Source organism: Acinonyx jubatus, chromosome A1, assembly GCF_027475565.1.
Source record: "Acinonyx jubatus isolate Ajub_Pintada_27869175 chromosome A1, VMU_Ajub_asm_v1.0, whole genome shotgun sequence".
Lineage (NCBI taxonomy): Eukaryota > Metazoa > Chordata > Mammalia > Carnivora > Felidae > Acinonyx > Acinonyx jubatus.
The window spans coordinates 65,316,866-65,331,581 of NC_069380.1; the positions used below are offsets into that span (position 1 = coordinate 65,316,866).

The 14,716-nt window shown below is 41.3% G+C and overlaps 1 protein-coding gene across 1 annotated transcript in view; it reads right to left on the minus strand.

Annotated features, from left to right (window-relative positions):
- Positions 1–11,180: 11,180 nt before the first annotated feature.
- The window catches only part of DCT (dopachrome tautomerase), a 35,238-nt gene continuing 31,702 nt past the window's right edge, over positions 11,181–14,716 (minus strand). Inside the window, exon 8 of the mRNA XM_015082429.3 lies at positions 11,181–13,935. Coding sequence (XP_014937915.2) covers positions 13,763–13,935 — 173 coding nt within the window. The 3' untranslated portion in view covers positions 11,181–13,762. The remainder of the gene's footprint in view (positions 13,936–14,716) is intronic.

A 14,716-nucleotide genomic window follows, 5' to 3' on the forward strand; every position in this document is an offset into this window, starting at 1 on the left:
ACCTCTCTGCCCCTCCCCTGCTCGTATTCTGTCTCTCTCTCTCTCTCTCTCTCTCTCTCAAAAAGTAAATAAACATTAAAAAAAAAAGGAATTTTGTTGGAAAGTCAATAAGCAGTATTCACAAACTCTGGAAGGCTGTGGCTGTCCTGGAAGAGTTGGGCTCGAGATCGGTGTTGACTTACAGAATCAGATATTCCAACAGAAGCTAAATCTGTCTTCTTGTGTTAGGTTGGTTTTGTGTTCTCTGTTTCAAAGAAAAGGATGCCTGAAGGTCACCCGGGTGTCGTAGGGAAGGCAAGTCCTGAATGTGGGCCTCTGCAGGAGTGAATGTAGGGACCCATGAAAGGTTCCAAGTTTAGCTTCTTTTGGGACAAGGTAGTGCCATTGTCCCAGGGAAGAAGTGAGATCACACATCTGGTGTTCTAAGGTTTGTAAAGGAAAAGCTGCCAGATCTTGAGGGGAACACTCTCCTTCCTCCTCAGGGAAAGAGACAGTGAGGGAGTTCAGAAACAAGGCTAGTCTGATGTCAAACCCCAGGTTCCCCGGGGTAGCTGGTACCCTGGGAGATGCCTTCACAAGTCACTGAAAGAGCTTCACCCAACTGCAGCATGGGCAGTGGAAACAGGACAGTATCCTTCAAAGGACAGCAGAGCACAGACCACTTCAGTAACAAGCAGGCAGGATGTGGTTGGAAGGTACAAGCCCCCAGTTAAAAGATACATAAGGGGTGGGGATGAAATGTACATGATCACTGTAATTAATACTGCCCTCTGGTTATGTTTGAAAGCTGCCAAGAGAGCAAATCCTAAAAGTTCTCATTACAAGGGAAAAGACGTTTTTTTTCTTTTTTTAGACATCTATACGAGAGGATGTGTGTTAAGTAAACTTGTAATCATTTCACATTATGTCTAAGTCAAATCATCGTGCTGTACACTTTAAACTTATATGGTGCTATATGTCAATAATGCCTCAATACACTGAAAGGAAAAAAAAACTATAGAGCCTGAAAAAAGAAAAACAAAGTCAAGTACTTACAACAGAAACTGTCCTTCCCTGCAATGTCTAACATAACCATCTGGCTCCTGAGATAAAAGTTTGCAAACCCCTGCGTCAAAATAACAAATATACCTTTAATACCACAAAATTTAAAAAATATGTGCAAATTCTGGCTTTTATATAATGGCAAGTAAACTAAAGCGTAAAGATAACTAAATTCAATTATTATGTCGCATGATTAGTCTTGTGGTTGTGGCCACCAACATTTGGATGAGTAATGATAGAGATGTATTACATTTATAAGTTTTTTCATAAATATTCCATTGATGTGTTTAATAAAATTAACTTTTATCACAATTTAAGTAAAATCAATATGTTTTATAATCTAGATTTCTTTATAATACTTTATGTTGATAGTAAAGATTGGAGGATTAAAAATACAATAGAACTGTAGTTAAAGTATTCAATATTTCTGGGGTTCCTGGGTGGCTCAGTCCATTAAGTGTCTGACTTTGGCTCAGGTCATGATCTCGCAGTTTGTGAGTTCAAGCCCCACGTCCCACTCTGTGCTGACAGCTCAGGGCCTGGAGCCTACCTCAGATCCTGTGTCTCCCTCTGTTTTTGCCCCTCCCCCACTCATACTGTCTCTCTCTCTCAAAAATAAAGATTAAAAAAAAATTTTAAGTATTCAATATTTCAATAAGTTTTCATAAAACTTGCAAAGTCAGTGTGAATTGTAAATTCTTTTTCATATTTTGCTTCAAAAACTTTTTGTTCTAGAATATTCAAAATGTGCTCGATTTTTAAAATTAGACACGTGATTAATTTCAAATTTAAAACTATATAAAAGTCAAATGCGTGTTTACTTTTTAAAATTTAATAACACCTTTAAAGATATTTTTATAACATTAAAAAAAAGGTTGACCACGGTGGTCTGCTGAACTGTTTACAACCAGCTTTCAAACTCCTCCCGTGGCATCATGGGAATCAATGGAACAGTTAACAAATTACCAGTGTTTTTTCCCTTGGGAAAAGACAGAAGTCAGACTGAAGACTACATCCGTTCCACCAGGTCTGAGCAATACAGAAAGGAGAGAAACCCGAGATGGAAATCCCAGATTTCTTACTAGTTTTTCGTGTATCATATACCTGGGGAAAAAAGAAACATGATCCTTTCTGGACCCCAAGGTTGCACCCTCAGTCATGCCTACTGCTTTGGGAAAGAGACTTTTAAAAAGGTTTGTTTTACATTTTATTATTTATTTTGAGAGAGAGAGAGAGAGAGAGAGAGAGAGTGCATGAGCAGGGGAGAGGCAGAGAGAGGGAGAGGGAGAATCCCAAGCAGGCTGTGCACTGAAAGTGTGGAACCAATGCAGTGCTTGAACTCACCAATCGGGAGATCATGATCTGAGCTGAAATCAACAGGAGCTTAACGGATGGAGCCACCCGGCGCCCCAGAAAAAGACTTTCTAATTAAGGTTAGGAATATAGCTTCTGTTTATTTTTTCAAATGTCTATTTATTTATTTTGAGAGAGAGGGAGAGAGAGTGCATCTGGGGGAGGAGCAGAGAAAGGGAGAATCCCAAGCAAGCCCCACACTGTTAGCACAGAGCCTGGGGGGGGGGGGGGGTGGGGGGGGTGGGGGCGGGTTCTATCTCACAAACCATGACTCCACCCACAAAACGTGAGATCATGACCTGAGCTGAGATCAAGAGTTAGACGCTTGACTGACTGAGCCACCTAGGCTCCCTTAATTTTTATTATTAATTGAATTGTTAACAGTGATGAGTGATAAAAGGGCCAAATTATATTTCCTTTGTTTAAGTGTTGTTCAGTAAGTATATCATTTGGACAGGGGGAGGGGTGGAAATAAAATTCATTTTGCTTAGATTTAAGAGTTTAAGTACATAGATATGTACTTATTCTGATATGTTTAATAGCCTAATGAAACAGAATAGTCCAGGGTTATGAGTGCAGATTAAAATTAGCCTTGGCCGAATACCATTTACCTGACAGCCGCCAAATCTAATTCTAAGGATGGTAAATATCCAAAGAACTTGAAGTTGAAAGCCCACAGTAAATACATATTCCCAAGGAGTGAAACAATATTGTGACTTTCTAAGTACACCTCACCATTTCCACATAATGTCTGAGCATGTATTTTCAGGATTTTTAATATTTTTTCTACGCTTTTCTTTTGCAGCCAAACCCACGGTTAACCAGCTTACATCCTGCTGGGTTTAAATGGATCCCCGTTCGATTCCCCTCTTTGACCCAGATGTATTACATTTGTGAAGTTTATCACTAGTGTTATTTTCTTGTTTGTTTGTTTCATTTTCCACTCACTTTTCTAAGATATTAAGGCGTGAACATAGAATTAAATATTCAGATAAGTGAGGTGCCTGGGTGACTCAGTGGGTTAAGCGTCTGACTTCAGTTAGGGTCATGATCTCACAGTTTGTGGGTTCGAGCCCCATGCCAGGCTCTGTGCTGACAGTGCAGAGCCTGCTTATATCTTCTGTCTCCCTCCCTCTCTGTCCCTCCCCTACTCATGTTCTCTCTCTCTCTCTCAAAAATAAATAAATACTGGGGCACCTAGGTGGCTCAGCCGGTTGAGGTCTTTGAGGACTTCAGCTCAGGCCATGATCTCCCAGATGGAAGGCTCGTGGACTCGAGCCCCACCTCGGGCTCTGTGCTGACAGCTCAGAGCCTGGAGCCTGCTTCGGATTCTGTGTCTCCCTCTCTCTCTGCCCCTCCCTCACTGGCACTCTGTCTCTCTCTCCCTCAAAAATAAATAAACAATGAAAAACTAAGTTAAAAAAATATAAATAAATAAATAAATAAATAATGTTAATAAAAACAATATTCAAATAAGTGCGCAAATAGTGCAAGGAGAAAACCCTAACAGCTCTGTGGAGACTGAGCTGGCTCCCGGTGGGTGGCCCCTATGCGATGTAGTGCACAATTTTCATTGGTTCGATGATACATGCAAATCCCATGTGCGGTTTGTAAGGCAGTCTAAGGGCATCAATGCATCATTTTCGGAAGAATATGTCCTACAGCAGTCAAATATGTGAAAGACAACAGACGAAATATGGAAGGACCAAAAAAGACCTCTGGAAGGTTAAAATTATAAAGTGAAACACTTTACAGAGAGGCATGTGGTTAGGCAGGGGGAAATCTCTTCATTTCTCTAGACTGTTCTGGAAGCCAGTAAATACCTCCCGCTCCAGACTGAGAGTGGTGGGGAGTTAGTCCGCCCTTCCCCTCCCGCCTCTACAGTCCCCTTCTGTTTCTCTCCTGGCTCAAAGCCAAGCCGAGGGAGCAAACTAAGGAAAAAGTAGGATCTGAGGCTCCCAGGTATACCTGTGGTGAATCCAACTTGAGCCTGACAGTAAAGTTCATGTCTTAGAAAGAGCAGGAAACACGGAACATTTGCTCTGGCTTCCCTAGCAAAAAAAAGAAAAAAAAGAAAGAAAGAAATTGGTAATGAAGCAGAAGCACCGTGTCAATTGCTTAAAGTTCACTCACATTTAACATTTCACACACCATTTGCATTCCTGTTCTCTCTCCACCAAGTGAAAAAGGCAGCGGTGCCCTTTGGGGCTTAGCGGCCTGGTTCCTTCCCTCCCTCCCGGATGTGCCTCTCTCGCTCCGTCACTGTCTTCCTTCCCCCTTTTCCTGCCTCAGCGGTGAGAGGACTCCACGCCAGTGGAAACCGTCTGTGGCTCAGGGACACCCCGCCCCAGACCGAGCACCAAGAAATCACCCAGGCCCTTCCCGCCTGAAAGAGACACCATCCAACACCAGGGCCCTGGTTAGCTTTGCAGATGCCTTTGCGAACTCGGCAGAGCCTGCTTCTGAGTTTCGGAGCTGTGATCGCCAGTCTCGATCAAGGAGTCTCACCCACAGCGCTGGTGTCACGTGCCAGGCGTTCCATAGAGACCTGACACATAACTTCAACACTCACTGAGCCCCTTCTCTGTTCCAGGCTGTTGTCGGCGGCATTATGCCCCTGCCCCCAATTTCTGTGGTTGAAATCCCAACCCCCCCCAAACTCAGAATGTAACCGTATGTGGAGATGGGGCTTTAAAGCAGTGATTAAGTTACCAATGAGGCAACTGGGGCGAGGGGACCCTAATCCAATCTGACTGGTGTCCTTAAAGAGGAGGGAAGTTGGACACATGGCGAGATACCCGGAATGCGTGCCCTTGGAGGTGAGCCCATGTGAAGAGGAAGCAAGAGGGGAGTTATCTGCCCGCCATGGAGAGAGGCCTCAGGGGAAAGCAACTCTACCGGCACCTTGATCTTGTGCTTCCAGCCTCCAGAGCCCTGAGAAAACGTCTCTTGTGTAAACCACCCAGTCTATTATACAGGCAGTGTTCTGAAGAACATACATATATGCACTCAACTCAGTCCTGCAACAACCTGTGTGTGTTTGGAGACGGAGGAACATTGTTATTTTTTAATTGTTAACATTTATTTATTTTTGAGAGACAGAGAGAAACAGAGTGCCAGCAGGGGTGAGGCAGAGAGAGAGGGAGACGCAGAATCGGAAACAGGCTCCGGGCTCCGAGCTGTCAGCACAGAGCCCCACGCAGGGCTCGAACTCACCCACCGTGAGATCGTGACCTGAGCCGAAGTTTGATGCTTAACTGACTGAGCCACCCAGGTGCCCCTGGAGGAACATTATTAATATCCTTTTTGCAGACAAGGAAACTAAAGCCCAGAACAGTTTAAAAAAAGAAGTTAAAAATAAAGATTAGGTGGTAAATAAGTGATTGAGCTGGAATTTCAATGCCTATACTCTGGCTCCAGAGACCACATACTGAACGAACCACTATCCCGGATGTCCCTCTGCCTTCAGAGGGGCCCTTCCTTGTGCAGCACTGTTTTTCTTGCAATGTTTAAGGAACAAAGAAAATTTTCTTACTCAATAAAGGAATGGATAATTGTGTCTGAAAATAAACAAGTAAACCAGCTCCTCTGTTTTCTCACTTTATTTTAAAATTCCCCACAGATGAATTTATCTTCATATTGAAAGAGAAACCCCAGCTCAGATGGGCCTAAATTTAAAAGAAAAAAAAAAAGTGCCCCCTCACCTTCAAACTTTCCCTGAAGGAGACAGAATGGCTGTTGGGATTCCAGACTTCGTGTTTTCACACCATGCCACTCAAAGGTGACACCTTGTCTTTCTGCTTTGCTTCCCAGAAACCTCAGCAAAGATTCCTTTCCAACGTTGCAGCTTTCAGTTTTATACTCATGACTGAGACACTGCAGCCAGGGGTATGGAATAGAGTAACTGATTTAAGACCATAAGGTTCCCACCCAAAACACAAGAGCTGAGGGTCTCAGGATAGAGATAGGAGAGACTCCTAACACTGTGTTAAATAAGTTTCCAGGGGCTCGGGGGAGGGGGAGAATGAGGAATTCTTTTTCAATGGGCACAGAGTGTCTGTGTGGGCTGACCAAAAAGTTCTGGAAATAGCCGGTGGAGACGGTGAACAACATTGTGGATGCGCTTAATGCCACTGCACCACTTAAAAACGGTTATAATGGCAAACTGTATATTATACATATTTTGCCACACAAAACTAAAGTAATTCAAAAATAAAATTAAAAAACTTTCTTAACGCATTTCACTTCCACGCCCTCTGAAGCCAGTCAGTATTTCATCCCCAGCGTGCCCCTTTGCCTTTGAAATTAGCCCTCGGGAAGCCCCCCTCCCCACTGGGCCAGCGCCGGGCCCAATGGGCTAAAAGGAAACCTGCCAAATGTCAACACAGGAATTATGCTTGGATTGTATTGAACACCAGCCTGTGACAGGGCTCTGGAAATACCATGCTATTCATGAGAGCAGAGAACCCTTATCTTAGACTGCCAGAGATTTCACGCAGGGAAATAATTAAGGTCAAGTCACTGACTGGTGGTTTGAATGGGAAAAAATAGTGGGCTTTTTAACAAATATTTTCCAGTGGCATTTTTAGTGTGGAGAGAAGGGAACAGTTCCAGCGGGGGCAGGTGACAGCTATAAGCGGGGAATGAGCTGAGGCATCTGTTTTGTCCTGTGACTATGTATAGTGAGGTACATACCCAGAAGTCTCAGCCAAACCTTCCAGAGAGCAGGGATCTTGCCTCCCGACAGCTACAACAAAGGTGAGCAGATTGCTCTGTGATAAAAGCCACGCGCCAGTGCATCCTGTCTCCAGCAAGTGGAGGAAAGGTCCAAGGTAGCCATCTAGCTGCAAGGTGAGTTCACAGTAATCTGATGTTCTGTTGGCTGTTGCTTGAAAACAATGAATTGACATCCATTACGCCCTGTGTCAACTTCAGAATGATTTTATCATGCCGGCTCTTGTGCAGCTAAGCTGCAAAATGTGGACTGTGACATACTGAAGTAGCAAAGAAACAAATTTGCATGTTCCTGGGCTGGAAGAGCCCTTTGATTGTGGGAGACTCCCGATGATGCCATCAAGCTCTGGCAGACAGGGCACTGGGGACGCACCAGATCTCTTCTCTCTCATACAAATCATATTGTATGATAAATATCTTTTGCTGGCTGACAGCAAAAGATTTAGAGTCAGCACAAGATCAAAGAGTTGGGACTATCTCAAGTAAACGTGCTAAAAACACAAAGAAGGCGGCATCTTGATGAGAGGACATTGAGAGGAGAGAAATGCACAGAGTGAAGGAAAACGACCTTGAGTTTATAATATGTTACAAGCCTCGGAATTGTAAAATGCCCAAAACGAAAAGAAAATGTGTAGCTCAAATGAGGGTTTCGGAGACGTAGAGGTTGGAGGTTGTATGCTTGTCACGGCAGAAGAAGAGACAGGGGCACAAGACAGTACTGTAGGATTATGACTGAGATTACATGTCTGTCTGTGTTCAAGGCTGGTCACTTGTTGCATAAATAGGTCTGTGACTTAAAGCTTCAACACATATGGTTTTAGCTCAGTGTGCCTCTTTGGTGCCAAGTGCAAGACTTTTGAAATACAGATACTCTTTTAAGAAGAGAAGAATGGATCACTGTCAACAGTCAAGTCAAAGCTTGTTATTTAAAGAAGCAAATAAAAATATTGGAAATGAGGCTTTCAGTGGAAACGTTAATAATAAATTTGCCGCTTTGAGAATTAGGTTTCCAGCAACATGTGTCATATAATAACATATTTATCAATAGGGCACATATTAATGATTCCCTTCAAGAGAAGCCTTCATCCTCTGGCAGCTTTCTAAGTGTTTCAAATCTGACTCCGCAGTTTTGTTTTGTTTTGTTTTTTGCCTTTTTCCTACTCCCCACAAAAACAGCTACCATCACTGTGTCTGGCATCCCCCTTCGAGAGAACCACCAAAGATAGAGAAAACAGGTAGATTCAGCTGAAAAATTTTGAACCCCCACTTTTCTCATGTAAACAAAACCCAGAATAAGGTGGGGTGGGGGGAAGCCTTGCCCTGTATTTCTCCCTCTAATCTTTACCTGGGTATACATACTGGAAGGGGAAGCTTTACAAAACTAGATAGAAAGCTTGGTTTCTTGGGGCGCCTGGATGGCTCAGTCAGTTAAGCGTCCGACTTCGGCTCAGGTCATGATCTCACGGTTCGTGGGTTCAAGCCCTGTGTGGGGCTCTGTGCTGACAGCTCAGAGCCTGGAGCCTGTTTCAGATTCTGTGTCTCCCTCTCTCTCTGCCCCTCCCCTGCTCATGCTCTGTCTCTCAAAAATAAGTAAGCACTGAAAATAAATTAAAGAAAGCTTGGTTTCTTTACTACTTAAGTCCCTTTTTCAATCACCTAATATAAGCTAAGCCACTTGTGGGCACCCAAATAAGTATTTGCTGTTGGTGCCATAGTGCCAATAGTCTAGTCTTGAAAAGTGAATTTTCCATAGTGAAGGATATTTCCTGACCCTGTTCACACCCTCACCCAAACTCAAGTATTTACATCTGGTTTCAATTCATTGATCCAGTATTTTTTCAGAAGACCCCTAACACCTTTTCCAAAATTTACCAGCTTCTCGGTAACAGTTTTTAATTGAAAAAGAAATTTCCCCAACCTCCAGCTGTAGTATGATCCTATAAATCATATTGTATGATAAATGATAAAATATCCCCTGTGTATGTTTGACAAGCATAAAAGAATTTTGCCCAGCAGCTGAAATGTTCCCTGAAACTTTTATAGTTTACTGTTGAACATTTAACATTTCAAAATCTGTTAAAAGGGAAATTCTAAGAGCCTTAATTATCATTACCTTGCCTCCACAGGAAATAATTTCCTTCTAAATATTGTGCTTTATCTGTCCTGATATCTGAATTCATGGCAAATCTTTTAGCGTCTGGATTGTTTTGTTTTGTTTTGTTTTTCCCCACCCCAGGCAATTAACCACAGTACAGAAAAAAAAAGCTAGGACTTTACCACACAGTGCAATTTTCTAATAAAACACAAGAGGGCAGTTTTTGCTTTATTGTCAGCCTAATTCTACTCTGCTGTTAATCAGGATGGTCTGCTAATTACAAATTCAGAAATGCTTAATAACATACAAAGTGAATGAGTAGTCAGAGTGGCTACTCTGGCAGTGAAATATCTACTATTTTAATAAAGGACAAGCTTAAGTCTTTCTATGAGGCCTTGTTTACAACACAGAGCACAATTCCATGTGGGAGATGAGGTGATAGTTATAGCAGAGAATGGCTTGAGAAACGGCCAAATTCAGTCATATTAATTACATTCATGAAGTCTGACTTGAGTCGGTGGGGCAAATAACACAAGTGGGTTAACGGTTTCTGCCAAATGGACATAATCTTGATGAAAATGGAGAGACGTACATGTCTTCAACAGGAACCTTGAATTTTGTTTTGTTTTGTTTTCTTTTAGAAAACTTTAACTTATCCCATTCCTCATCATTTTCTTGCATGCTGTTTTCAAGATTTCATTAAACTACCTGCCAAAGCGTAATTACATTCACAGGGGTTATCTTCAGCTTGAATTGCCATTGTAGCTAAAGTCAAAGTATCATGCCATCTTTGGGGAGTTTCTGCACAAACTCCTGGGTCTATCTGCATAAGAAAGGCACTAATTTGCCACTAACACCTTCCGCTGAAAGAAAGCTTTTAAGACATCAGATAGTCCAAGGCCCTAAAATGATACCACGAAGTCTTCGCTTTCTATCCTTGTCCCTGTAAATGGTAGAATTGGGGCCTGCCAACAGTGGGGACAAGAAAATACAGCTGAAAGTATTCCCTTGCATTGGGTTGGATGGAATAAAGTTCCATACAGCGTATGTACAACTCAGAATCTGAAAGAGAGGTTGTTATTAATTTCATGGCAGGGATTCAAGATCCCACTATCTTATGTTTTCTCCGGCACATGTTAAAACAGATGCCAGAGGCCCGGAATGAAAAGTTCTACTTTGAGAACAGTTTATTCATTAAAAATATTTATAGAGCACTCAGGAGGAGCAAGACTCTGCAGAAATAGGAAGAGGTCAACTTGGGGTTTTGCCATTGCACTGAGGAGAGTAATTATGTCCCCACTGGGGAGCGAATTGACTCTTTATACGCCTGTATCAGTTAACCACCCACATTCTCTGAGCACTTAAAGTGCTTTGATACAATGGCACTGAAGCTGGACAGAGAGGCATCCAACCTGACCTTTGGAAGCTTAGATTCTAAACATGGAAGCGAACACCACATACTTCACTGACTCTAACTCCTTTCTTCTGCGTCCCCAACAAAATGATCGCAAGTTTGCAAGAGGATCAGCAAGTTAGCTGCTGCAGGACCTTGCCTCCCCGGTCAGTGACTTCAAGTAGCCACCCTACTCCCCTACCTTACCCCAAGATCAGTCTTTAGACTGTGGAGACATCGAGTGTAACTTGTCACCTGGGAGTAGGCTGCTGTCTGGATTCTCTAGCCCTGCAATTGAGAGCCAAGAAGTAGCAATTGCTGAGAAACTCAGACGATAGTAGAAACATCAGTTTAAGAACTTATTTTCAAAAGTGAAGTAGTTATTATGTGTTTTATACACACACACACACACACACACACACACACACTCACACACACATATTCCAATATATGTATATTGAGTGCGAAAAAGATGGGAATTGACGTTCACAAATTAAAAAACAATAGCCCCCAACAGATGGACAAAAGTCTGCAAAACGTGGTTTTTTTTTTTCATTTTTCTCTTTAATAATTTTTTTTTACTTCTTGTTAATATGAGATTAAAATTACTCATTAGGATTACTACAATTAACAATGTTAAATCCTAAGCAGAACACAAATTAATAGCAAGGAATTTTACAATTAGAAGAGAGTTTCATTCACAAAGGAAAGGTAGCTATTAGGTTTAATTTCACTTCAGAATGTTTGCTTTATAAAAGCATTTCTTTCGAAACCATAATTCATTTACATACAATTTTTCTAATACTGAGGATAGAAGCATATACAGTGATCTATTCATTTTCTTCAAGGTTGGAGTTTTTCCACTGTTATTGAGAAATACAACCGTACAATGCTTCCTGGTATTTTCTGACTTTATTTGCATAATATTCAATGTAAGTAAATACCAACTTTTTCATTCCAACAAGTTCACTCCACCTTTAAATTTCATAAAAGGCATTCATCATTGATTTATTGTGATGTTAGAAAATGTTAGAAAATTTTATTCCTCTTCTACGGACTATAAAATTAGGAAATCGTTTCTCTTAGGAAGACATTATAAAACATAATGTTTGTAAAAAGTTGCATTCACTATAGATAAAAGTAGCTAAGTGTAAGTGATTACCCTCTATTTCTACCTCAGATAGATCTTGCTTTAAATAAATCGTGTGGGAATATGATGAATGAAAATTCTGATGTACCTGAAAAGTAAGCTAGAGGTGGTTATTTGCTTTGTAGAATTATTCATATAGTTCATCTATAAGAAGTAATTTCCCCTGGTACTTTTAACATATCATTGATTTAAACGTAACTTTTCAGAAACACACCTACCATGCACAATTATGTCTCATTTTAACGTTTCTCTTTTAGCTTAAAAACAGGATGTAAAACTGTGTTCCTCAACAACCCCAAGTTCGGAGAGTAAACCTTCCGGACTAGAGTACGTTCATGAAACTTTGCTGAATTTTCCATAGATACTGTTAAAGGCAGGAATGAGATCTATGTGTGGCTGTGGTTAGAAAAGGTCCACAAAGGGCCCTGGGCTACCTCGATTCTCATGTGCTGAGCCCACTCTCAGATATACCTGTAGCTTTACGAGACTCAGGCTCAAATTCAGTTCAGAATGGGCCTTGTCCATTTCTCTGGCTTTCACAGTCTCATTCCAGGGGATAACACTGCGTCTTGATGAATCTTACACCCTTTAGCACCACACCCCCTTATGTAGAAAGTATCTAGCTCCAGGGTCCTCTTCCCACCCATTCTTCACACACATCCATTCCAGTAAAGAGGAGTTGAAATGAGTGGACACACAGGCTACCTTCTAGAACTCTGGCCTCACTCCTGAAGCACAGGTGCCAGATATGAGCAGAGGAAATTTACCTTGAAATCTCAGTAACTGTTAACTTCTCAGAAGTAGGGGTCATCTTGGTAAGTCTGTGTATCTTAGTAAAGATTGTCCATTCTTATGTCTCACGATACAATGATTACTTAGTGGAACACAACCATTTAATTCTGCATTGTCGCATTTTGTATGAATGGTTTGCTTTTGAAATGATAAGACTTAATTGATTAGCATCCATAGGTCACTGTCAGTACAGCGCAGCATTAGTAAATCTAAAGTCAGCTCTTAAAAATAAACCAACGGCATTATACATGAATAATTTCTCATCTGAGAGGCTACTTGGTAAAGTAATTCATTCAGGATCAGCCAAATGAGACCTCAGAGTAATGAAACTCTAATCAAATTGTCCCATATCCAGGATTCTAGCCTCACAGCCTTTTCCAGTCAGCCTTTCCTCGAAGAAGTGTTTCTATACTTGTTAGTAGACTTAAAACAGTATATTAATTAGGAAACTCTATAACTTAACCCTTCATCTATTTATCACTATAGGATCAATGTTTATCCAGCTCTGGAATCTCATGATATGTCTACTGTTAAGAACTGCAGGTTTTGACAAATTCTGGAAAGTCTAATTTACGAAAGAGAATCAAACTGATCATTCATTCATTCAGTCAGTCATTCTCCATCCTATTTGGAAAATAGGATCTTCAAGCACATTGTAAAGGCTACAGAAGAAAAGACACAGCAGGCCTCGGAAAGACAATCAGGAAGGCACCTAAAAGCATTGATGTTTAGAGCTAAACTCATGGAGACTCAGGAAGCACCTGCCCCCCCTACCCCCACCCCATTACAAATGAAGACACTTGGGCTAAGAAAAAATCGAACCACGATCTTGCCCAGGTCTCAAATTACACTGACCTGCAAATTAAAATGAACCAACTCTATCAATTGTGTGTGTGTGCGCGCACGTGCATGTGTGTGTGTTCTCAGAACATGAGGAGGCTTAATCAGTGTGGAAGTTATTATCAGATACCATAAACTGTTAGCTCTACCTTAGTTTGGTGAGAGAAATAGCCTCAAACATTCCAGTTTGAGTCTGTTAAACAAGTAAACCAGCAACTACAGCTAAGCGTCTTCTGTGTTTGGGATAATCACTACAATAGGAAGAACCGTGTAAAACATCTTCAACTAAAGGAGGGACAGCGAGGATTCGTTTGTACATCAGCAGGGTCCTACGGCCGCTTCTCTAGGGAAAGGCGTGAGCTCTCTAGGCTTCTTCTGTGTACTTCTTGTTGCTTAAATGTGTCTCCACTAGGGGTGTGTAGCCTTTTCGAAGTCTTCTATACTGAAGGAAAAACAGCAGCACAAAAAGGCCAACCAGAGCCACCAACATTCCCATAACCACCAAGAGGGTTGTGGACCAACCTGGAGTTTCTTCAACTGCAATAAAAGCAGAAAAGAAGGGTCGACAATGGGGATTTTCATCAGCTGAATACTCTTAGAGAAGAAAAGAATACACCAATTTGTTTTTCACGTGCATTTTTTGTTGATAAAGCAAAACTCTACCGGCCAGGATAAAATTTATCTTTCCCTTCCCCACCAACACTTTGTCATATCCAGAATTGTCTTTCTTGAGGAAATGGCATTTGATTATCTACATACAGCTGATTGCATTTTTAAATTTCTTACGACAAACATTTATGCAGAGTAAACCCTCCAAGGAAGTATGTAACTACTTTCGTGAGTTAGAATCTCATTTGTTAACGTGTATGCTAAAATAGTATCTGGGGAACTGCAAAATATACAGCCCTCAAATGGAGAATTTCAACTACTTCTCTACCTGTAAATAGGATGATAAATGTGTGAGACAGGTCAGATTGGCTATTATAACAGGAGACATTCAATAGCAGAAGCAGATGAAGTTTGCACCCATTTAAATAGTTGTGAATGTAATCTGAATCTTCCACATGATAAATCTAATACTTGACTTAAATCTATTTTATAAGCACTCTCCACAAAATTAATGGATTTCATGTTAATATACTTATGCCAGTTTGTCATTTCTTTAAAAATCCCCTTCTCCTTGGTCAGCTATTCTTTTTTTTTTTTTTTTTTTTTATTGCTTGTGTTTATTTTTGAGAGACAGGGAGGGAGGGGCAGAGAGAGAGAGACACAGAATCTGAAGCTGGCTCCAGGCTCTGAGCCATCAGCCCAGAGCCCG